The following is a 26,433-nucleotide window of genomic DNA, read 5'->3' as shown; positions in this document are numbered from 1 at the left end:
GTCACCTGCCTTCACAAGTTCCTAAGAGAATAAATGCATGGCAGTAAGTGAAAGCAGGGGGGTGCTGGTAGTTTGAAATACCTGGCCACGGAGGGAGCCCCTGGAGAGTAAAGGTGCAGAGAGGGCTTTAGGCAGGAGATGGGCCTCCTATCCTGACTCCAGTACAAGCAGGTCAGGTCCCGGAACCCCAGCCCCTCCTCCCACTCTCTCCCCAGTTATAAAGCGCTCCTGATCCTGCAGCAGCACGCCTGTCAGCATCACCCCACGTCCGGGCCATGCTGCTTCAGCATCTACTTTCTTGCCTTGATATACAAGTCCTTCACAGCTACCCTTCAGGAGAGAATGCCCTCCAGTGCCCCCCGTGAGGATTTTATTCCAAACATATGTTGTGAACGTTTGAAGTGCCCGCTAGCGCTGGTATTTCTTTTCTCTTTCTTTTTTTTTTTTTTTTAAAGTTAAACCCACAAAACCTAAAATACTTTGCATCCAGCCTAAGTGCCGTTTGTGAAGACGCACCACTGCATACCCAAGGATAATCAAGTCTTGCGCAATAAAAATTGTACAGATGTCCTTCTGAGGGTAAAGAAATGATTTTCCCTTTTCCGGTCTTACAGGAAGCCTGCCCACACGTTAGAAATACAAAGTCAGTATATATAGAAGCACAAATTAGGCATCTTGGAAAGCCCACATTTTCCAACCACAGAGCAATGAAGGAATTCCTGGGAGTGTCCCCATGCCCAGCCACACCGGATTGGGGGAGTCTCTTCTCTTCAACAACCTGGTGGAGCTGGCAAAGACTCACAACCGTACAACCCTTCACGTTTCTGAACCTTGAGCCGGCGAAGGTCTGCATTGAACTTGTGTGTGGACACTGTCGCTACAGGACTGACAAGCGAAGAAACGTGATCGAACTTTCAGGCCTCATATGAAAAAGATAGCACTTTTCTCCTACACTAAAAATTCATGGAGGACCTAGCGACTTCAGCATTGCATTGGTCATCCATTAGCTTGATCTGCATACTGAAATCTAGATAAGGTAGATAGATTTTATTATAAAGTCCCCCCAAATACTCATTATACTGGTGGAAGACTGGGTAATCCAATAGCGTTGGAGAAAAAGTAGAGTTGCATCCTATCTAACTCCCTGAGGCTTAGTTCAGGATGTCTTTAAAATATTTCACATGAATAATTCTGTAGCTTTCATTTTTCCACAGGTATTGAGCCTGTATTTGGTACATAAAACACTTTCTGCCAAGAGTTTAAAAGGTCAAAACTTCTCAAAGTCATTTAAAAGCTTTAATATTTCTTCACTTACAAAATTGGAAAAAAAATTACAGTCAATTCATTAAGGTTCAGGGAGAAAGGTCACGCTCAGAAGGCCACCGTACACAGTGCTGACCACACCAACACTTTTCCTAAGGTTTACAGTCCACTCGATCTCTAATCGGTTTATAGATGACACAGATCTCAGGGAGGCAGAGCAGCACACACGACCGCAGCACTAACAAAAACAACTTGGTTTGGATAGTGAACTCATCACATTCAAGTAAAGGTGGTGATGGCAGTGGTGGTGTCGACCGTGGTGATGGTGGTACTGATGGTGGTGACCGTGGTAAGTGCTGATGGTGGTAGTGCTACTGGTCGTGTTGATGGTGGTGATAGTGTTGGTGGTAATGGTGTTGCTGGTGCTGATGGCAGTGATGATGGTGAGTGCTAATGGTAGGGGTGGTGGCAATGGTGGTGATGATGGTGTTGGTGGTAGGGGATGGTGCTGATGGTGGTGGCGCTATTGGTGGTGATGATGGTGATAGTGTTGGTGGTGATGGTGGTGGTGATGGTGGACCAGTGTAAACACACAATTGCGGTGATGACCGCAATTATGGAAAGGAAGGGACAGGAGGAAGTAGAGGCATAGGAAAACAATTGCCATAATAATCAGAAGCACTCACCCTGAGCCAGAGATTCTATTAAATACTATATTTGCATTGTCTCCCTTGATTCTCAGGAAAACACCATGGAGCAGCAGTCACATTACAACACCAAACATATGGTTAGGAAATGATTCCTAGAGGGGTCAGCACACTTGGCCATGCTGTAAGGCCGCTACCTGGCAAAGCTGGACCTTGAGCCCAAATCCTCTGCGCGGTAATCCAATCTGTGTAATCTCTAGAACTCCCCCATCCATGTTATATATGTAATAATACCATTGACTTATGACCAATTTAGGGGGTACATTGGGATCCCGGGTCAAAATGGCATCTGCCAGTTGGTTATAGGAAACGTACATAGTTTGTCAGTCATCATGCGACTTTAACAGCAACTTGGGACAATACAGTGGGGAAAGCTAAGGAGCACCCAACCTATTGATCTCTGTCCTCTAACTAGAACAGTTCGCAGCCCCAGTAAAAGCTCTCCAGTGCCCCACACTAGTGAATATTCCACTGGAGGCCCAAGGGCTGGGTCGCAAACGCACACCGCCAAGAGGCGTCGAGGATCCCAGGTGTGCCAAGCGCCCATTCCTCAAACGAAGGGGCTAGGAGACAACGGGCAAACCGTTAGAACACATGGACCCAGAGCAAGCTGCAAGCTGAATGGCTCAGGGAGAAAGTTAACGGTCATCTGCCCACTTCCATCAACCCAAAAAGAAGTATCCGTCAGCTGTCCTGCCCAATTAAGTGCCTCACTAATTAGTGGGCATCTGGAACAGAACCCAAAACGTAAGTACGAGATGGGAAACGTTTGTGTTCACACATCAGGACCAAAACAATGCAGGGAACTTGCGGCTAATAAATGAAACTGGATTCTTTTTACAACGTAAATATACTCAGGGAGTAGCGCTGTAGGTAGGAGGTTTGCAGATCCGCTCACTGTCTCTGCACGGATGGTATCTAATAGAGACCCGCAAATAAAAGACACCACGCGGAAAACAATGTGCTCAGAGAAAAATCCTGCCAACACGACTGTAAACTCTTGTCCCTAAAAGAAAATGAAATAAACTTTAATGAAGGAAGAGAAAGAAGTGAGTCCCCCCACCCCCGAACCTCCTCCTCCTCCTCATTCCTGGATCTGTAAAACACCACTGCAGCAACTGGGCTGAGAAGCGCTCTCTAATCAGAGAAGTTGTAGGCTTTTTCAAAAGCTTAGAAGACTCCATAAAACCTTTTCCTCCATGCTTCTGACCACTTAAAAATATAATGTCCCCTCCATCTTTACCAACAATGTAATCCGGTCGGGGGTGGGGGGTGGAGGGGGGAAGCCGTTGCTGAGACGTAAGGCTGCTCCAGGCTCTTTGATCTGCACCCTGATGAGGGAACATTCCCCTCTGCTGCAAGCTAGCTAACGAAGGGATGAAATTAGCTTTTATCCTGGGCACTTTCTTGAGAAAAAAAAAAAGCACTAATCAGCTGTCCTTGCTAATCAGTCATCTGGCTAATGACCTTTTGCCTTAAAAACACTAAAATTTCTGAATGATGTGGAAAAGGGGAAACGCAAACCAGTCCCCCCTCTCTGGAGCTCAATGGATCATCTGGAATTGGAGCCGGGAAGGTTAAATGGCAAGTCTGTATCCTGGCAAGGTGATAAATCTGTAATCAAGAGCTGTAAGCTCTGGCACCTCAATATGAACTTCATTACTCCACAACCAAATTATATTTTTTTTCTTTTTTTTTTTTTCACTAGAAACAGGCCACAAATAAAGTCAACCCTTACACCATTTTTCTTCGGCAAAAGCCATCGTGCATTTGTGTTCTGAGTCCTAGTGAATTACTTAAACTTTATTAGCGCTGGAAAAGGAGCTTCCCATGTTCCTGGCATGCTGGTGAGAGAGGAAAGTAAAACACGTAGAGAAATCTTCCACATTAAGGACCTCAGCCTTGATTTGCTCAAGAGGGGTTCGTTCGTTCGTCTTCCACCAGGAAGCAAAAAAAAAAAAAAAAAAAAAAAAAAAACCTCAAAAATGAGGATGGCTGTTGCTCAGGATTTCGGCCAGTGCAGCCCACTTTAATAACTACCCTCCATCAACCAATTTTCCTCCTGCAGTGTCTACTTGGGTGGAAGAAATCTGGTTCTCGTTCCCAGCCAAGGTCCATGTGGATTAGCCACAGATGGACACCTTTCTGGGGGCTGCCCCACGGAGGCTTGGAGTTGCTTAGAGATGCAAGAAAATGGCTCTCTCTCTTAAAAAGAGGAATGGACAGGATGTAGGAGAAGGGAAAAAAACCAAAAAAACAAACAAAACAAAACAAAACAAAACCGGACAGTAAATTAAACACTGACATAAATTAATACCAGCCCCCGTCACCGGTAGAGCACGCGTGCACCCAGCCTTGCACAGCTCCCAGGACGAGGGCCGCCGGGCAGGGACCACTTACGGTAGTGGGGCTCCATGTAACCGTTCCGGGGGTCCATGGCAAACACGGCCCCACGGTACGGCACCGAGGGCTCGGCCAGGTGCGGCAGGGACCCATGGATCTCCTTCTTGATCAGCGAGGCCCTCTCCTCGCTAGACGTCGAAGGCTCCTCGCTGATCTTGCCGAGCCCCTGGACGCTCTGTGGCTGCATAGTGACTGCGTTTCTTCTCTCTCTGTGATAGGTCTGTCCAGGACTTTCATCCTCTGGAGGGAGAAGGAAAATGAAAGCTCTGTGAGCCACTTGAAGGAGCAATTCAAACCCAGTAATCAATTAGGTCTCCTGCTCTGTCCCTCCTCCCCAAAAGGAAGCCTATTGCTCAGTCTTGGCAACTTTGAAAGCTACACCATGATGGGACAGTCTCCAGACAAAACTGCCCATGAATGAGGCTTCCAAATACAAATCGAAGGACGAAGGGGAGCAGGAAATGAGCCTATTAAGTTGAGATGTAGGGGGTCAGCGAATTATCATCGCCAGCTTACAAGTGAATCTGCCAGTGAGGCTTTCCATTAGGGACTTGCCAATAGCCCTGCAGGTCCCAAGCGGGGCTGGCAGTTTTGCCAGCCTGAGGCCGTGGATGTCCAGCTTTCCCCTGTCTGTCTGAGGAAGCTGGGCCGCCGCTCAGGAATCGGGCCGCTCGGACACCCACTGAGCCTCTGGGTGATCTGTGGGCCAAAGGACCTAAAGTGATCCAGAAGTTTTCCTGTTTTGTTTTGAAGTCAGATCTGTAACCCACTGGTTTAAGCGGAGCTAGGAATGGGACTAAAGGCCCACTAATTACAAGGGGTAAAGGTGCCCATCACGGAAACCTACAGTGCCCTTTGCAGGACACTCTTTTCTGCGGCCCCTAGCACAGAGCTGAGATCCCAGAACAAAATGGACTAGGACTGGTTGCCAGGGCAGGATGGCTCTGTGGGCGAGGAAGGCGTCCGTGATGCAGACCCAGGCACACGCTCTGCTGGGGTCCAGACGCTTCTTCACACACTAAGGAAACAGCTTGACCAAATTCCACATACATTCAATATTCCAGCTTCCTAATACTTCCATTCCCTTTGATCTGTAGGAACTTCCCATCTACCCATTAGGGCTCTCTGCAAATGTGATTGGATGACCTTTCTAGAATAGCAGATCAAAGAAGCCATGCATAAAATTAAATCGCACGAGTGATCAGAACCCACAACAAATGGGCCAATTCATCTGTTAGAGCCAGACACACACTCTACACTACGTACCCCCAAACAAGCTCTGCATTGCATCTGCAGACTGCGTTCTGGAAGGCAAGTACTGCTGGAAAAAAAGCTGTTCGGGCATGGCTCAGACCTCTAATTTGAGAAGGAAGTCCCATTCTTCGTCTTAAATAGACATAATAGGTAACTAATAACAGTGTTGCACGTTTTGGATGGACAGATTCTGAACACATCTTATCCCGACATATAGACGTATCTTCAAAGCATATTTCATAAAGTAGTTAGATCTGGCTGAGAGCCCTTAAAAAACAGGAAAAGTATGCTTTAGCAGTTTCATGGCTGTTTGTACAAATTCAGAAGAAAGTATAGCTATAAACATGGGCAAGTGTGAAAATATAAACTATAGTCACGACTACTGTTTTGTGATGACTAATGACTCGAACCACCCGAAGCCAGGAGCAATTTTAATCGCTCTGCCTGTGTCTGGGATTTGAAGAAATAAGCAATGTTTTGTTTTGCTTTGTTTTTCAGTCTGGCAAGTGACTTGCAAAACAGAATAGACAATGAGGTATGCTTTGGTCTTTACAGTGAATTTGCTGACTACTGCAGGGTAACTGTGAAACATTATTTTAGCATTGTTTTGTGCAGATCTTCACCGCCAAATCCTATAATTATGGGATACATTAGGAGTTTAATTTATCAAGTAACTACTAAGAAGAAGAAAAAAAAGTCTCGGTGTAATCCCACATTTTCACACATCGATCTTTACAGAAGCAATTCAAACCATGCTTTTGCTAATTTAAGAACAAACTACCAAAAAAAAAAAAGAAAGAAAGAAAGAAGAAAAGAAAAGAAAAGAAAAGAAAAGAAGAAAAGAAAAGAAAAAGGAAGGAAGGAAGGAAGGAAGGAAGGAAGGAAGGAAGGAAGGAAGGAAGAAAGAAAGAAAGAAGAAAGAAAGAAAGAAAGAAGAAAGAAAGAAAGAAAGAAAGAAAGAAAGAAAGAAAGAAAAAGAAAGAAAGAAAAGAAAAGGAAAAAAAAACCTACATTTTAATTTTCCCTTCTGACTAATACTTTGAGGCTCCATTGCACCCTCATACTTCATTAGCAGTAAAGTTGCAGGCTATAGAATAAGGGCCTGCAGTTACATAAAAGCAAAAGGGTGTCAAAAACATTAAAACTCTTAGGCGGTTTTATAAAAATTCCTATAACCTACCAATGGCCAAAGTCACATTTTCCACTCATTTGCGCCTGTATAAAATCTTTATTCCAAATTTCAACCTGAAGTGAACCTGTGGCCCTGGCCTGCAAATTCTGTAGAATGGACCTTCGTGTGGAAAGCCAGAGAGCCCTCACCAGGAGCCCCCCGCGACACATAATTAGCATTCTCTGGTTAAGATGAATAACCAAGCTCCACTAATCTGTTCCAGGTTGAAAGCAGGATTCCCTTGACTTAATCTTCCTAGAAGAAATTAACTTTTCTTCCCTTAAAACTGCATCCCCATAATAGAGTGAGTTTCTTCGAAGCCAAGCCTTTATGATGAGCAGTTGAACCCGACTTCACAAATAATTGAATAATTGGCACGGCCTGACCAGAGTCCTCCCACGTCCCCCCTACCCAGCCTCCTGGGAGAAGGAAGTAATTGGTGGACCAGGGGAGTGGGCGGTGTGGGTGGGGGGGTGATGGAAATGGGGTGTCTTCAGCTAAGTGATTTTTTTTCACAAGTACTCCAGTTTTATTATTTTCTTAATGAGAGTTGAACCTAACACGTGTGGATATGAAAGTTATAACGAGAAAGAAGCGCAGTTTAAAGTTTTCTGACTTAACCCAGAAAAACTTGACTAACGGCAGGCGAGGAGTTCTTTTTTGAGAGTGGCAACTTCCATCAGACCTATAACCGTCCATGCCCACTCACTGTTACCTGCCCTCCGTCCTCTCCAGAAGCATCCCAGCCGACAAATACGTCGTGAAGACTACCCGGGGTACTCAGTTGCTGGGGACGGGCACTCGGATCACAACTTGACAGTACACACGCTCCGGAATACAAACAGCTCTGAGGCTGGAGAGCACGCTCTGCACAGTGAAAAGGAAATTTTCCAAGCAATATTCCTGCCTGCTCTTATAAATTTAGCAACCACTTCAGTAAGCCAAAAGACGCAAGCTGTCTAATCTTGTTCAGTTGTGTCGAGTTGTTCAATAAAGTTTGAGAGTCGGTGCAGACAGGCAACGCCAGGCCAAATTATTGACAGAAACATACTGTCCACCATGGCAACAGGCAGCAAGCAGTCGGCTGCAAAAATGTAAGCAAACAGCCCACTGCTCCAGGAGCATCTGCCAATGGACTTTCACGGCCAGACACAAGGGGACTGTTCGTGCTTCTCTACGTTAAACAGCTGCTAACTCGGGAGTCACACGGAAACGTGCCACTCACTCCAAAAAGTCACAGGAAAAAATGATTTGAAGCCCTGTCCTCACAATCCCCCTTTGTACCTCCACCCCTGTGCACAGCCGGGCTGGAGGGCAAGTGAACAAACTCCTGCCCCCAGAGGGAGAAGCTGCCCAAGCATCACCACGTTTTGCCAACAGGTCCCAGATTCTCCAAACTCCTCCGGAGGCAACCGACGTGGGGTCTACGGGCCACGATCTCGGAAAACTCGGAGGTGGCTCAGCGGCACGGGACAAAGGCTTAAGGGCAGGGCGCTGCGGGAAGCAGGACTCGAACACACACTCCTGGGCCCCGACTCACAGCCTCCTGCACCCTCTTTCCCTGCCAGCCAGGAAGCAAGTGTTTATTTTTTATTTTTTTTTATTTTTTTTTTCTTTCCCGCCTGGACCCCGGATGAAAGTTTCAGACAAGTCTTCCAGTCTAAAGACAAAACCCTGTACCGCGTCACCAACTAGGAACACCTCCTGTCACCCTGGCAAAATTAGCTGATCGGGAGCTCACGGTACATGCACGTGGCCACCTTTTAAAAAAATAAAAAAAAAATTAAAAAATTAGCATTGATTTTTTTTTACTATTTTATTTTATTTATTTACTTTTATTGGAGTTCAATTTGCCAACATAGAGCATATCACCCAGTGCTCACCCCATCAAGTGCCCCTCCCCTCAGTGCCCGTCACCCAGTCACCCACAAATTAGCATTGATTTTTGAACTGTTCCCTTAGATCCTGTTTTAACCCGGGTGCTCCTCTCTCTTCCCCCCAAGACAGAGGAGACACAGAGTCAAAGACAACGGGCAATACTTACAACTCGGACCCCAGGCTCTGGCTAGCTACTTTCTGCAAACTTCTCCCGGTGGGCTTGCTCTGGCGTGCAGACCCCTCTAGGAACGTTCTCGGTGTCTCCCTGCCTCCCTTCTCCCTCTCCCAGGCGGTGCTGCTCCCATTAGAGGAATTAAAAGTGGTTGGAGCCATGCTAAATTTAACAAGCTCATTAGTATTCTTTCGGAGTGCTTCCGAGTGAACTCTCTATTCAAGCCGCTCTCTCCAGCAGAAGGGTCAGGCGGCTAATCATTAAATCAAACTAATGTCACCCTATCACAATCAGCCCGAGCGAAGGAGGGTTTATTATTTCAGTTTATGCTAAATAAACGGTTTTACAAATGGTCCCCAAGCAAGGTCAACAGCAGCTTCAATTACAAGAGAAACTTAACAAGACTTGCTATAAACCAAGTACTCCGTATTGACTTAAGCACAAGCTCGGCTGCACATATTGCCACTAGCAGGGCTGTACAGGAATGCATATTGTAAAATAAAGGCCGGGGTGGGGGGGTGGGGGGTGGAGGGGTGGGGGTAGGGGGTGCTTCTTTCTTTGCCAGAATTTGCGACTGCACAGCGACTCCTCATTCACCTGTCTCCAACCAGCTAGCCGCTCAGCTCAATTCACCCCACACAAAGGCTGGAGCCCAGACCTCAATGGACCGAGTGAAACATGTTCAAAACTAGGCTCTCTATTGTGACTGAATTTCTTAACATCTTTTCAAAAAGCGGAGAATGCCTTGAGGCTAAAGGAAGAAACAGGCTAATGGTGAATTGGGAATTCTGAGCAAATTTCAGAGCCCTTTCCTCCTAGCTTTTGAGGTTGAAAGCAAGCTCTTTCCTTTCAAGTTTCAAAGTCCTTTTTCCTCCCGCAGTGTCACAGAAGGATTTGAAAAGAAGGTAATTGTGCTCGCAGTCTCCCTGATCAGAGCTTACGTCCTATTTCTGGTATTTCGGAATACTTCTTGCAATAATAGTGCATATAGCTCAATCCCTTAACCGGCCTGCACTCTGCAATTGCTCATTAAATGAACAATTGCGAGTATAAAATGCCTTTTATGTTCGAGGTCTGGATATAAGATAAGCATTCTAGGACTCTAAATTTGGTTTACTAAGGAAACTCTCCATCATTAAATTACAAAACTGAAGTCAGAATATCAGGCTTTCCCAGAAAAGTGGCACTCAGATTTCGGGTGAGCCAAAAGGAGAGGTGGATGGGGGTTTTTTGGGGGGGTGGGGGGAGGAGGCAACAAAATGTTAAGGAGTGACAAAAAAAAAAAAAATCCCAGATACTCAGATTTCTAGCCGAACGGGCTTCTAACAAGAGAATAATATTTCCATGTTTAAGAAGGTCTGAGTTGGTGAGACCTCACTATTTCCATACTGAATGATATAATAAAGTCATCTTCAAATGGATTAAAACATAGGTGTGAGGCTCGGTCAATATGCAGATGACTATGCCCGACCCCTCCCAAGCAGACTCGGCCCCCTCTCCCGAGGCAGAGAGAGAGAGAACCTTGGGCGCCCCGGAAGGCGATCATCTCTCCATCTCCCTGGATCCTCACCACAACCAATGCTGCAGCAGGACGAGGTGCGGGGTCCGGAAGGAGGCTGCCTGGCTCTGATCTGGGAACCAGCAAGGCAGGGATGGGAGAAGAGCCCCGACCGCACGGCCCGGTTCCCGGGAGGGGAGACCTATTTGTGGGCAGGTTTGGGGAATGATACCTGGGGTCTGTGCGCTCTCCCAGCCTCCACCTCCACCACCGCCACCACCGCCACCACCACCAGAAGAGGACAAAGAAGTAACTACAGGTTTACGCACAGTTTCAAAACTCTGATACTCCCCCATCAAGTTTCGATGACTATAACCCACTCCTGGGAAACGCCCAGAGGGGGGCCCAAATGCCAAATCAACGGTGAGACATCTGATCTCAGGGGGCTCGGGACCATGGAACATGCTAGTCGCACGGGCGTGAGGCACACACATGCCCTCCGCCGGGCCGCACCCCCAACCCCTCGCGTGCCGAGGCTCAGCCAGTGGCTTCCGTGCAGAACTGCAGTGTCCAGTGTGCTTCCACGAGCCGGGGGCCCCACCTTCCCACTCTGAGCCCGGTGATCTGCTTTCCTCCCAGAAAACTGCCTGGCTGTGTTTGGAAAGAGCATTATTTCATTTGTTTTTCCTACGATGCATTTGTTGCATCTTGTGAGCTTTATTTCTTTGGTTCTTTGCATGTCGATGGCCTTTGAGTAAAAACCAGTGGGCCCCAGGTCCTCGCCTTCCTGTTTCAGAATCCTCCCCATGACTCAGACCAAAGAGAGATCAGAAATGAAAAAGAGAAGAGGCTAAGTAGATCCATAAGCATCGTTGAATTACGTTCCCGTAGGTTTTAGAAACACAACCTCGCCTCTTCCCACCTGGACAGCAGTTATGGCTCAGCCAGGGGGGCTGTTCCCTAGAACGTCTGGAGCTTGGCTTCCAAAGGCAGGGAGCAAACAATGCCTTCTCTAAGAACATTTCCAATGCCCCTGGGGTCAGACATCGCCCTTGTGCAGCTACACATACATCTCCCATTGACAATGACTGATGACACAGGGAGTGGCCCAGATGGATCAGGAGGGAGCGCTTGGCTTTGTCTGCAACCTTTAAACTGACTGCAGGGCCTTGCAAGACGAGACCAGCAGCAGGATTTGAAGCTCTGGAGAGACTCCAAAGGCAACCCTCCCCCGGAGGTTGGGGGGTAGCTCTCTCTTCCTGCTTTCATCAAGCAGGAGGTCCCAGGTGGAAGGAGAGAAAGCAGAAAATGCTGTCCATCAGAGGCGCACAAGGACCTCCACTGTTTGAACGCTTCTAGAGTTCTTTTGCCAAAGAACGAAATCTGGTCTAGACTCTCCAACATCCCAGAGGCCCATCAGCAAGAACTTCTACCGCCAGGCTAATGCCTCCCCTCCTTCCCCACTGCGCGGCTCACAGAGCTCCACGCAACTTCCAAAGGGACGCCTGGGACAGAAGAGAGTGGGCAGGGGAGGCAAGAGGACACTTCTGATCAAGTCAGAGGCAAACCTGGCTATGACCGTGGGCCCCACTGCAGCCCCGCGCAGCCAGCAGCTGCCTGCCTTCCCCAAGATCACGCAACCAGGGCTCCTGGCCCACCTGGGAAATCAGGAGCCAGTACCATGAGGAGCTTGCCTGAGGCCTCACCAGGCGTGCCCTGTGGCCCACAGGGTCTCCGCTCCCTCCCCACCGTGCCTCTGAACCCTCGCAAATCCAAGGTCTGGAGCCATGCTCACCCTTGCTCCTGGGCGCGGGTGACAGCGACAGCCAAGGGCTCCTGTGACTTGGCCAACACTGCCTGATGCGCTGGGGCAGTTAGGTCCAAACCCAAACCCAACAGCACTCACCAACTCTGACACTTCCAGACAGAAAGCACTAGGCAAGTCCCACCTACACGGTGGAAGAGAAAATAAAGCAGATGACACAGGACACCGAGGGCCCCTGCAGGGCCTCCTGTAAGAGAGAGGAGATCTTCCCTAGCTTCCACAAGCTTCTGAAGACCCTTCCTCGAATTAAGAAGCCTGAAATGTCAGGAAGCTTCTTCTATTAGCCTGCTATTAGTTGCCAGTTGCTGCTTACACAGAGTGAGTTAATTACCTACATCAAAGGCAGTATAATAAATTCTCAGGAGGGCCAATTTTTTTCCCCTTCTACTTAATAGCGCATTTATGCCGATCTGGTGAGTAACAGTCTCATGGATGTTTAGGTACTAGAGATTGTTTGAGAACTTGGTTTTCGCCTTTCGGAAGCAAAGTTAGAGTCTCTCTCTTTCTCACTCTGCGCAAACAGACGTGAGCAGTGGAGATTCCATAACAAGACCCACGACCAACAGTTTAGCAAAAACAATGAGGTGCCTGTTCACGAGGCCAGAGTGTGCAGGCTGCTGCTGCCCTCTGATGAGACAGGTCCCATCATTCTGGAGATCCACCCCAGGCCGCCCAGCCGCCGGACTACCGGGTGCCTAGTCTTCCGTTAAGGGCATGCAGGAATATTCCAGCAGCACTTTGGCACGGTGGCTTCCAGGTTTGCACCCCTCCTCCCCCTCAAGATCAAAGTCCCATTCCCTAACCTTTCCACCATTTTTTTTTTTTAAATTGCAAGAATGAACACAAACTTAACTGGCTTCATCTGGTGTGTTTATGTTGCATGGTTTTTGTTTTTAGAAGACTGCATAATGAGAAAGCCTGAGCATATGGCGGTATTATATTTTTAATAAAATTTTAAAGACCATGCTTTCTCCATTGCAGAAATCAGACCCTCCTGGAGAGCACATTTAAATATCAAGAGAATATCATTATTGCACCGAAATGAGCTAGAGGCTCCAACTCTGTGACAAGATTAGGGCAGGGGAGCCGGGCTCACCTTTGCTGACTTAGCCTCTGGGCAAGGCCAGGTGGGGCTGGGTCAGGTTTCTACAAGAGAAGCTCCCTCTAGCCACCACCCACTTCGACCTCAGCTATGAAATGTGCATTTGAGAAACCCAAATCAATCTTCACTATTTTACCCCATGAGATTGCCTACCCAGCCTGCTTTTACTTAGCTCCAAAAGTCTGCAACTATGCACAACATTTTCAAGTAATAGCTCAGATACGGTCTGTGAATGAAGAAGGAAGGGCCACAGAACCTGATCTCCCCAGAGCACATCTTCATGGTCACAGCCAACACAGGATGCTCTGCTACCCACTCCCCACATCAGGTGTGCAGGGTGGACACCAACCACCCATCATCCCCCACAGTGAGACTGGGAAGCAAGGCACAGGTCAGACCTTTCTCCTGGCAACTGTTCCATATTTCCAGGCACATTCAGGAGAACCTAAGGTTGGTTGGTTGGTTGGTTGGTTGGTTGGTTGGTTGGTTGAAGAAGTCCTGGTAAAAGTGATTTAGGAAACAAAAGACCAGATTTATCTAACTTTTCTAAAATACAAGTAATTTTGTTTTCGCTCATTCTTCCTATCAATCTCTTTTCTCAAAAGCCTGCCACCTTAAATACATTAACCATGTACCAATTAATGACCTCTAACATTTACTAACTATGGGGTGAGAAGGACTTCACCTGTCTCTCTTCCTCGTCACTGTAACTTGATTGTATCATCATTATGCTCATTTGCCAGATGAGAAAACTGTGTGGCACCCGGACACTCACTCACTCGGGTCACACAGCTGGCTCTCAGGCAGACCGCAGAGCCCAGGGAGTAAGGACGCCAAAGCCCACACCTAAATATTTGGCTGTTGGACCTCCTGACTCAGTGAGATAAAGATAAATTTAATTTGAATTTCGTCCAAAGTTCAAGTTTGCCTAGGTGTACAAACTTCACCACCACCCAGCTCTACTGCCATAGGATGAAAAGAGCCATAGAAAAGCCCTAGCCTAAAAAAAAAAAAAAGAAAAGAAAAGACCTAAACTGATGAACATGGCTGCCCTCCCATAAAATTTTATTTATAGGCAATGAAATCTGAGTTTTTGTATCATTTTCACATATCACATTTAAAATCTAACAAATCATTCTTAGCTCATGGGCTGTACAAAAATAGGTAGCATACTGGATTTGGCCACAGTGGAGGCTCGGTATGACCCTAGAGGACTGTACATATTTCCGACATAAAACTTACACTCCGAAAACAAATGGGAACATTTCAGTAAAAGCAATAGTAGTGAGCGTTAGGAGGGACACAGAGAAATAATTATCTTCTCATATGGCTAAAATATTTCTATAATTGGCTAGACGTATCAAATGATTCCACTTTCAGAATGTACCTTAAGGAAGAAATTAGCAAAGACAACCAACCATTTACATTCAAGGATGTTCATCATAGTTATTTATAAGGAAAACTGGTTAACTAAATAAATGTCCGTTATTTTGTATGATGGAATATTATGTCATTTTAAAGAGAGTACATTCAAGGATTTTTTAAAAACACAGAACTGTACTGAGTACCAAGGACTGTGCTGAGGTCTCCATGCCAGTCCTATGAGGTGCAATTGTGATCCTCATTGTATACATACAAAAACAAAGGCACATGTGTCCAAGAAAACACAGCTGGAAAACGACAGAGCCTGTTAGAATCCAGAGTCTGCTCACCCACTAGACTACCCTGCTTCCAAAGTTCTAGAGGAAGGTGAGAGGAAGAAGAAATATATAATTATTCCTATACAAAATTCCTAAAGTTAAAAAAAAACCCTTAAAGGAAATGTGCCAAAATAGCACAAAAATATTTCCATGAATTATTTTTTACTTTATGTTTCTATATTTCCCAATCATTTTCGAGTGCAGAGATAGTTGGTTTATTTTACCTTTACTTTTAATTCTATCATAAGTACTACCTTTACAATAAACCTCCAGTGGAGTCCAAATTAAGCTCACGTAGACTGAAAAATTATCCCACAAATTTATCTCCTAAAATCTGGTCTCAAACTATTTATTCCACCTCTTAAAATTCATGTGCCTGGCAGGCTTTTCTTATACTTATTAATAACTCTTTATACCGATACTGGGCTGGCTGTACAGCGATTTAAATAAACTTGTTTATTTAAAATGACTTTTTTAAAGATTAATCTATTTAGTAGTAATTTATTTATTTAGTGGTGAAAAAACACAATTTATTTCGTAGTAATCTCTACACCAACGTGGGCTCGAACTCATGACCCTGAGATCAAGAGTTACAAACTCCATCAACTGAGCCAGCCAGGCACTCTGAAAATCATATGAGGATCTCTACACAAGTGCCTTCCAAACAACAGCAAATGCTCTAACCTCCCTCCCTGCCAAACTTGGTAACTCACCTTTCACCAGGCCATCCCAGAGAGGTAGAGAAGGGAAACCGCGTTACCAAGGATCATTACTGCCATGGGTCTTGCTCACATTTACTGAGCACTTACTAAAAGCCAGGCTGTGTGGAGGGTGCTCCCTCCGTCTACGTGAATCTGATTGAATGCTCCTAGGCCAACCAGATATGCAGTATCCATCACCCTAGTTATTCAGGTAAACATCCTGAGGCTTAGCAAGTTTAAGCAACCTGCTTGGAGTCATACTTCAGGTAAGTGGCCAAATCGGCATGACTCTCACCTACTACAAAGGCCTGGTTACCCCTACAGAGTCTCTGAAAGCTCTCAGCAAGCTGCTTTGCTCCCGATCTTTCTAGATGTATGTGGGAAGATTATCATCATTGCTAAAATTATTCTCCCTCTTCCTATAAAAGTTATCAGGAAAAGCCACTTCAGACTGTAGTCAAGTGACCTATTACCTGTCCAGAGTTTCCGGGTTCTGAATAGCTAGCTAATCTGCAAAGGAATTCTTAATACTGTCCTTCTGCGGGATTGTGTTGCAGGCGTGGATGCAAGAAGCAATCTGCGTACTTGGTTTGTGTTCAAGTTAACAACAGCTCCAACAGTTAAAGCCGTACATAGTTTATGGAAAGGGGCATATGTCCAATAGTTAAAGAAGCATATGGTTTATAGAGAAAGGGGGAAAACTTGCGCTTGGAAGCAGCTTTGCTTGGATTATTTACCAACAAATGAAAGGCCCTTCATGCCGCCCCAGAGCATACTCCCCTCCCACAGGCTGGAAAGGAATGCTGAATGAGTCCATAAAATCAGAGTCACACTAAGCAGAGACCTTCTCCCCAGCGAAAGATGATTATCGAATTATAGCAAATTTAAGAAAGTTTTCTCTCTCTTTTTTTTTTAATCAAGAACAAGACCAGGCTACTTCTTAAAATGCACTATTAGGAATTGTAACTGTTCCTAAAAGTGCCAGATAGATTTCCATCCATGCAATATTAAAACTAACAAGCGTCTTTTCAATTTCTTTTAATGATGGGGTATGCAATAAAAATACAGCACTGCTTCATTTAGCCAACGGAGCTGAAGCAAAGAGAACCAAAATAAATAAATAATAAACTTACATGGGCCACTTACCAAAAATAAAATCATTTAACTCAACCTTTTACAGGAGGTGCATGCAGCATTTTGAAAGCAAAAATTCTCATAACACAAACCTCTCCACTTAAAAATCACTGCCAGGGGCTGGAACCAGGGCAGGATGTTATTTCTTTTTCAATTTATTTTTTTTTTTAATGCTTGGGTATTAATGACATCAACTGCCATGTCGTATAATAAGGCAGCGTGGTATAATAAAAAGAGTAAGAAACGTATGTCCCAGACTTGCCTGCAGCACTTCATCGGTGTGTGACCTAGGGTAACTGAAAAGATCTCAGACTGTCAGTTGCCTTACATAACAGGCCACTAATAAAACTTGCCCCTCTTACTTGATAGGGTTTTCTGAGGGTTAAATAGTATGTGAAAAACATCTATATAAACTAAGGCATTTATGAAGGCCAGGCACCACCACTAATCTCTTCATTATCTGTTTGATAATAACACAAAGCAGGGTGGCAGGCTGCAAGTGCCGCGGGCCAGGAGCAGGGAGGCTGAGTTCCCCAACTGCTTCCCCTTATATCCAATGATACATCACCAGTCTTACTCCACCAAACCACTGCAGGGGATGATGCAGAAAAGTGCTCCGGAACCCCCCAGGGAACAAGCCAGTGCACACTTTCCCCAGGAACTAGGCTAAACATCTGCAGCATTTCTGCTGTTTCAGAAAAAGATTCAAGGTAATGACCTGTAATTACAACTGATCATCTCTTTCACCCACGTCTTTGATGTATCTTGGGTCAGGCTCCTAACTCACATTCACAAAGCAGGCCTACTTGAAATTTGCGTTGAAAAGATACATCTCTTCTCTACTTGCTTTTCTAAGACGACTGAAGACACTTGAATCTTCCTCAGGAAACCATTTTTTTTTTTTTTTTTGTTTCTCCATAGACAATATTTACTAAAAAAGATCAAGCAAATTCCTTGAGGGTGATTGTTGGCAACCTACACCCGCTGCCTGTTTCTGTACACCCTGTGGGCTAACGAGTATATTTTACAATCTTAAATGGCTGGAAAAATCAAAAAGAAGAAGAGTATTTTATGGCATGAAAAGTATGTGAAATTCAAATTTCAGTGTCCGCAAATACACAGCCAAGCTCATTAGTTTTCCTATCATCTCTGGCTGCTTTTGCATTACAGGAACAGAACGGAGTAGTGACAGAGACCAAATGGCCCATTCAAAATCCTGAAATTGGGAATGCCTGGGTGGCTCAGTGGTTGAGCATCTGCCCAGGGGGTCCTGGGATCAAGTCTCATCAGGCTCCCTGCAGGGAGCCTGCTTCTCCCTCTGCCTGTGTCTCTGCCCCTCTCTGTGTGTCTCTCATGAATAAATAAATAAATAAATAAAATCTTAAAAAAATCAAAAATTCCTGAAATTGTTAGTAGCTGGTCCTTAATGGAAAAAAAATGTACCATCCCTTGGCTTACCTGTCTCAGGACATGTTAGAACACCCATCAGTGAAATGATGGAGCATTTCCCCGGGAAACATACAAAATAAGGCAACACCATTTTCAAAGAACGCGGTATTGAATTGACGCTTCCAAACCTTAAGATGACTCTGAGGTGGATACTAAGATCACCCCATTTTACAGATGAAGGAATCAGGTTTAGGGAAATGACCTTCCCCAAAGTCACAAGTCAGTAAGTTGGGGATGGTATCAGTTTCTGATGATTCTAACCCTGATCATTTATATGGTGGTGAATGAAGGATTCGGGTTTTTCTCATATACCAGAAGAGACAGAACATGTTTCCTATTTCCTCTCTCCGTGTGCTAAGTGCTGAGATACATAATGAATTTTAAACATAAAATCTGAGGGGTGTGTGGTTAAGGGCTGGCCTTCTCATCCAGCATGGCATGTGTCCGGAGTTGTTTAGGCTTTGCTTTCTTTTTTAAAAAATAATCACAAAACAAACAAGCACACATTTTTGTGAAAAATGCCACACTCTCAGGGCGCACCTGGGTAGCTCAGTCAGTTAGGCATCCAACTCTTGATTTCAGCTCAGGTCATGATCCCAGGGTTGTGAGATCGAGCCACACGCCCGGGCTCTGTGGTGTGCTCTCTCGCTTCTGGTGGGGGGTGGTGGAGAGGGCAGTGCCACACTCTCCTTGGAAATTGAAGGGGACACAGGCCATTTCTCACACCTCAAGCTCTGTAATGCGCCTTTTTTTCTAGTACAAGGAAACGCACCATCTGTTGAGCCAGATATATTCCCTCATGATCTGTTTTTGAAGGTAGGATCGTCCAGACCGCATGTACTTTTGCTAATAGGGATGGAGGAGGCTCATGCAAGAATCAAGTTGCAAGACTTCCAATTCCCACCAAATTGGGGAATCTCATGGCCAAATGAAGAAGCAAATGCAGTTGAGACTCCCAAAGGGTTGTTTCTGCCAGCTGTATGAAAAACTGGGCCCAGGGGTTTAGGTCTGGCTGAGTCAAAGAACATAAAGACACCCTGGCTCGGGCTGGCCGCTTTCCACTTGAGTCACAGAGACGCATCCATGTCAAGGTCCCCGTGTGCTCCTGCACAAAACCTGACCATCTGAGAGGCATAAAAACAGAAGGCTGCTGCCCTCATGGCTCCTAGGATTGTGGTTTTTCTCAACATGGAACCATCTGAGAAGTGCAGCCGTAGTGTTGGCTCAGTGGATACGTGGGCTGGAAGCTGGCATCGGGAGAAGGCTACCGGAAGGTGTTGAAGGTGGGTGCACAGACCAGGCTGACCTTCTTGGAGGAGGCCTGGGAAAGTCTTAGGTGAGTCTACTCAAATTCAGATTTTTCAGGAAAGCTGGTCAACCCCGGCCTAATCCTTCAGGGACATATTCAACTGAGTAACATACTATTAACGATTGCTCTGATGCTCCTAAACACTGCACCTTGGGTTCGAGGGCGTCTGCATAGTTCTGTTTGTTTGTTTTGTACTCTTCCCTCTTCTTTAATTCACATCTTGCTGACACAAGTGGAAATTCATATTTCTTGGCAGAAAAGCTTTAACTTTACTGCCAAGCCAGGCAGATAAAAATTCTTCCATCCTCATCTCATTGCCTGGAACCGTTCTACTCAAGTCTTCGGGAAGAGCTGGAGAAGACAGCAACCAAAACACATAACCCAGGCGATTTTATTGTGCCTGACAATTTTGTTAGTTCTACTGGGTCTCTTTAGTCTGTTCTGTAATTTATAGGGGGAAAAAAATTCCTAGGAAGGTCTAGCTAGCAAATGCAACAGCTCTCCCTATAAAATCAGTACATCTCAGCTCATTCAGCAGAACATTAGCAACCACTACAATTTCAATCCGGGCTCAGACACGGGTTGCCTCCCTTTGGCTCTTAGGTCGTGCAGCCTCACAAAGCGACAGTAAAGGAAGCTCGTCTTTATTTGTCTTCCTCCCTAGGCATTACTGGCTCTGGACTCCTGGGGAGGAGTGGTCCAGGAGAGGAAGAAGGAAACACTTTTTTATATTTCCACTTAATCTTCAAGTCTACAGCACAAACCTGTCTTTTCCGGTCCAATAACAGCATTTACCAATTACGGGTCTTCCATCCAAACACCGTTTCTGTGCAATATGGGCCTCTTTCTGTAACATTCAGGCTGCTGTCTTCCTTGCCAGGGGCTTCATAAATGACTCGGAGAAAAGCCGAGCTACACACCTGCACACCTGCCTTTCCTTTAGTTCTGTTCCTTCTTTTCCCCCACATTAAAGAGTGCTCTTCTAGTTCACCCCTGACCGCCACCCCCCTCCCAATGCTGGCAAGGAATGCTCATCCCCACCATCAGCTCGCCTCTTTCTTAGAGTCACCTCTCTCTGATTTGCCTTTTCTCAAGCCAAGTCTTTGCTGGGCCCAACACCGCCTCCACCGGATATACCATCTTTCTTCTGTATACATCAGAACCACCGAACAAATCCTAAGATCTCCCGACCACCAATGTCTTGATCTCTGTGGCTCCCACCTGATGCCTGAAGTTGTCTCTAGTGTTTCCAAGAAGTGTCATTTGGCCAATGTAATGGTTTCCTCGCAGGATTGATGCTTCAGCACTCTTGCAGGGGCTGCACAAGCAACCTTTGAGTTACTTGTCCTTTCTCTATCATTTTAAATTTGAATAGCTCCAAAATGCAAATACCCAGGCCACTGTAAATTCATTTACCCTTTTAACAGGTTTAATAGAAATAAACACTGAAAAACTCCTGTACACACCCCTACACCATGAAGTTTTGAAAGGTGGTATTTTAACATGGTTGGATATTCCGGTGTTTCAATCCACATACAGAATCTAAAAAGAGGTTTAGTTTTTTTTAAGTAATGAAGCTCCACATTCTAGGAGCAGTTTTTATTAGCGTAAGAGAAAGCAATTGTGCAAGGTGAGGAATTAAAACCTGTTCAACAGACTGTACTCTCCAGCGGGTAAAGCGAATCTGTCGAAAACCTTTTGCTTTAGAGTAACCCCACTATAGAAACCACAGAAACCACCAAAAGTTTTAGTGAAATACTTCTTTACCCAACATGAACTGTCTTGCTGTGTTGCTATTTGAAGGTTTTAGGAGTTAAAATAATTTGCAAAGGCATCTTTCATGGGGGCTAGGAGGCTTTTCATTGCTTTTTAAAATGTCCCCCTCAAAATACATACTCTCGAGACCCAACTATGGAGTCCTTTCTCCACATGAACACTGGAAAAAAAAAAAATGAGAAACCAAAAGTTACAGATTAGCTTAGCTTCCCTGATCCGGTTGTGAAGAGATAAATGTGCCACACAATTGCCACATGTCATTAAAAAAATGGTTCATTTTGAGGTCTCTTTCCCCACATGTACCACGGCTGCCCCTTGTTTTATCAAAAACTAGCTGCTGATGATACCACGTCCTGAACCTGTTTACCGCCCTGTCACACGACCACAGAAACGAACACCTAAACATCCCCTTAAAATCAAACAAGTGAACTCGGTCAAGTCACTAAACATCCCAACATTCTGAAACACTCAACCAAAGATATCAAAACCAGTGTTGCAAAGAAGCTTCAAAGCACAGAAAAAGAAAAAGAAAAAAATACACGCACAATACTGGCAATTGGGTTATCTTGTGAATCCTATAATCTCACACATTACGTCTTAATTCTGAACGCAAAGCAAACTCTTTGTGGCGTCTTGAAGACCGAAGCAGTCTTACAAGCTCCCATGATCCAATGAGCCTAAGAATCTTCTGGAAGCACCTGTGACTCCCCTGCTCACAAACCTTCCACAGAGCCCGGTGTCTACACAAGACCAACCCCAAGCTGCCTGGCCTACGTACAGTCTCTGAGCGTGAGGGAACCACCTTCAGCCTCCTTCCTCCGCCGCCTCTGAGGCTACGCTGTCCCACCCAATGCCCACCAGGGCATCTCCTCAACCCTCTGTAACCACCTACGTATTTGTACACCTCGGCCACTAGAGCCACTAGAACGTGAGCTCCCTGAGGGCAGGGGCTGGATCGTGCTAGCTGCAGTAGCTCTTACACCAAGCAGACCACAGGCACCAGAGAATTCCTCTCTGGGAGGATCCGTAACTGAATGAAGATGCAATAGGACTAGCAGGTGCCATCCGGTTGGGATAGGGCAAGTCTGCTGCTGTGTTGTCTCCAAGGGAAGACAACCTGATCAGGATCAAGGCCCAGAGGAAAGGACTCTGGGGTGTCCGTGGGGGCCCCAGCAACGGAGCCCCAAGCAACAAGATGCCAGAAATGGAAGCACAGCTCTAAACAGGCGAGGGGTGGCAATGAAGGGAGAGAGGAGAGCAAATCACCTACGGCAGCATCTTGCCAGGGGTTGGGCCTGCCTCTTTATGCCCCTTTGACTGTGGCCAGATTACCGATTAAGAACAGCTTGTTGCTATTCAACAATTTAAGGCTGGTGTCCTTTGATGGCAGATAAAACGTCTAAGGACACCAAAGCAATGAGAGTGAAAACAAGCCAGCAGACAAAGGGCGAGTGAAGTGGACACACACTGCTCTTCCGCAGACTTCCTCTCTCCCAACAGTGGTGTCTCATCCGTTCCGTAGGTGGAGATTTTTCCTGTGTTCACGACTCACTTCATGGGAGTTACTGTGGAGATTAAAATTTAGCCCGTATATATGAGAGGCGCACAAAGTGATTCATAGTTTACAGATACCCATAAAATTGGAAATGCACCAACAAACACTTGGCTCTCCTTGACATCCTGAATTGTCAGGTTAGACATGTTTGCAGAAGGTATTGATGAGTTTTAAAGAGATACACACACAATCGATGGATTAAAGAATAACAATTTAAGAAATAAGCCTTTTTGCTAACACACAGAGAAAAGGGGGCAGTGGCGGGGGTGGGGGGGGTGGGGAGGAAGGTAACTGCCAATTCCCTGCAAGGGTAGGGCATTTTTATGTAGCACATGGATTTTTTTTTTTTAAACTCTATCTTTCATCTTCTCTCTGGTGAGGACTGCATTTGCCACAGGCTGATAAGTGAATGTGGCAGGACTTCAAAACTCATGTCAGCCAAAGAATCTAGAGACAGAGAGGAAAAAAAATCAGACATAAAGCTGGTAAAAGGCAGCTATAAATTTTTTTAATGCCTTTTATTTAATTCTACCAGAAGATCACACAGCAATGTGATCTAGATTTGGTACATCTCTCCAACTCGACTCACGCACGCACATGGCCTAAATCCCATTCCTTACCCCAAAGATGTGGTTTTCATTAAACTAGTAAACCCAGGAAAGTTGCTTGTAAGACCAATGTGTTAATAAACTGTTTCCTCTGAAGACAGTTTGAACCTTCAGTTCACGAGGGGAATCGAGAACTGATGAAGGAAACAACAGGACGTAAGACGTAACTCTTCATGTAAAGATGAGAGCCCAGCCTGAAGCCGACAGCCATTATCTACAATTTAAATCAGTCCTCTGTGACCTGTGAAGAGGACTCCATCACTCTCATCCTGACTAAAAAGTAAGTCCATGAAAAGACAAAGCAAGAGCACTGGGCAAGTGAGCTCACACCGCTCTCGACTTTGCTCAAGAGATGGAGGCGGAGGGGACAGGAGGAGGATGTGGGCACAGGAGGCCGGTTAGGACGTCGTCTAACACCAGGGTTACCAAGGCATCCGCCTGAGGATTGACAACAGCAGCATCTGTAACCGAAACTCCGAAACTGCCACATGCCCATCAGCGGTAGGAAGGAGTCCCGGACTGTGGCGTCTTCACGCACAAGGGAAGGCCGCAGAGCAAGGTGCACACCCACCACTGCACAAGGCACGGATGCATCCCGTAAACATGATGCAGAGCAAGGCGGGAGAAGCGAGCCACAAACACCCGAGACATAAAAACAGCCACATCTCCTCTAGACCGGGTCAAAGTCGGGAGCAGGGGGTTCAAAGGGCTTATGACAGTGTGGTTCTGGGGTTTGGCGTTGGCTTCACAAATACGTTTGGTCTGGGAAAGTCTACAACATGTGCACTTTCCTACATGCATGCTTCCTTCAGGAGGGAGCAGAGTCAGTCCTCGAAACTTCTAGACCATTCCTAAACACCCTCTTCTTCGGATTCAGCTCCCGTGCTCCCCATTCCCAAGCATATAGCATGCTCACAACTGTGTGTTTCAGGTAGTTTAATACAAATAGATCCAAACTTGCACCATATAAGGAAGTGTGACTCGACAGACAAAAACAAAACAAAACAAAAACAAAACTCCCTAACTGGCAGGAGTGGGGCGGGGGGGTTGAACAGGCAGTTCACTGAGGAAGAAATTCAAATGCACCAGAAGAAAAGAAGACATAGTTTTTAACTTCATTACATAATGAAGGAAGTGAACGCTGAAACCCACATCGGTTTTTTCGTTTGTTTGGCCTTGAGACCAAATTAGGAAGTGTTGGTAAAAGCTGAGTAAAGGACAAAACACGACTGCCCGCAGGGTAGAAGCAGTACCTCGGGCACGCTCACATTTCTGTCCACCAGTTCGGTGACCTGTATGGCAAGTCTTTAAGGTGTATACCAGATGGCCCGACACCCCCTTTGGCCGGAAGTACCCAGGGGAATCCCATAGACTCCACGCAAAGACTTAGCTTCAAGGAGGCTTAATGAAACATTCCGTGCAACAGAGGAATGACCTCCTAAATGACCAACCACAGGAGACCCATAACATCCACGAAGCAGAGAGAAGACAGAGGCGGGGGACGAGGGAGGACACGCCGACCTAAATGGTAGCGGCGGTGGTTACCTCTGCGCAGCCGATTATGAGTGGTCCTTATTCTCTTCCACTTGCTGCATTTTCTAACATTTTTTCTCAACTTAAAAAGTCTGCAAAGAATATTTAATTGGACACCGGGGTGGCTCAGTGGTTGAGCACCTGCCCCTGGCTCAGGGTGTGATCCTTGGTCTCGGGATCGAGTCCGGCATCGGGCTCCCTGCATGGAGCCTGCTTCTCCCTCTGCCTGTGTCTCTGCCTCTCTCTCTGTGTCTCTCATGAATAAGTAAAATCTTTGAAAAAAAAAGAATATTTAACTTAGGGATAGATATGTCTTTTCAGAGGTCTGTCAAGCTCAGCCATCATCTACGTCTTACATGGAACGCGCCTTGGCTCTTTAAGAGAGCTCTTGGTCTTTGTGAAACAGGAGTTAGTGGTAAATACGAGCAGTGCCAGAGCCCTCACCGCAATGCCACAATCAAGTATTTGCTTGAGCATTTTGTTCCCCCTTTCCTGAATCCCCCTCAGGGCCGGGAAGGAGGTATTACACACTCTTTGAGCTCAGGCCCAGTTTAACCCTGATTTCCCAGACAAAATGCAACCTGCGAGGATTCATGCGTCTCTCTCCTCCCTGCAGCAAACACCCAGCTGACTCAGCGCAGCGCTATTTATTAATCATTCTACGTGCAATCACACTGTTCTAGAAAAAGGGCAATGTCTTCCACTGCGAGCTCACACCGTTTCCCAGCTCTTCTGACCATCTAGGGCTCTAGGCACTGCATTGCCAGGTCACTCCGTCCAGCTTCTCACCTGAGCTTTGAGCGGCGTTAGGATTCAAAAGCAGCCTTGATTGCAGAATTTTCAAAGATTGCTCAGAACTCTGGAGGAGATGGGATTTCATGGCCTTTTCTATCATCTAAGTAATTGTATCACAGGTTTCACTAAATGGTACGTGTTTGCCTTCTGTAAGTGAAAACTTCAGGAATCTGAAAATCTTTTCCCAGGAGGAGAACTGAGAAGGAGATAATGAGTTGAAGTACGTAAGGAAGGAATTAGACGGGAGAGTGTCCAACTCCACCGTAGAGCTGTCACTACATTGAGGCAATGTGAAGATATACAAGTGCAGAAAAAAAGACTAGAAGGAAATGTGCTAAAATGTTAATTTTCACTCATCCGTGATAGTGGAATAATAAGGGGGAATTTCAGTTTCTTGTGCTATGTTTTTCAATATTTCCTACATTGATTAAGTGCTGCCTTGTTTTTTTTGTTTTTTGGGTTTTTTTTTTTTTTTAATTTATTTATTTACTCATGAGAGACGCACAGAGAGAGAGGCAGAGACACAGGCAGAAGGAGAATCAGGCTCCATGCAGGGAGCCCGATGTGGGACTTGATCCCAGATCCTGGGATCACGACCTG

General features: G+C 45.8%; 1 protein-coding gene across 1 annotated transcript in view; it reads right to left on the bottom strand.

Annotated features, from left to right (window-relative positions):
- GLI3 (GLI family zinc finger 3) overlaps positions 1 to 26,433 on the bottom strand; it is a 270,490-nt gene that overhangs the window by 174,898 nt on the left and 69,159 nt on the right. The window contains exon 3 of the mRNA XM_038562653.1: positions 4,371 to 4,613. Within this exon, the coding sequence (XP_038418581.1) occupies positions 4,371 to 4,613 (243 nt within the window). The remainder of the gene's footprint in view (positions 1 to 4,370; positions 4,614 to 26,433) is intronic.

This window comes from Canis lupus, chromosome 18 (assembly GCF_011100685.1).
Source record: "Canis lupus familiaris isolate Mischka breed German Shepherd chromosome 18, alternate assembly UU_Cfam_GSD_1.0, whole genome shotgun sequence".
NCBI lineage: Eukaryota > Metazoa > Chordata > Mammalia > Carnivora > Canidae > Canis > Canis lupus.
This window is presented reverse-complemented; position numbering and strand designations above follow the sequence as displayed.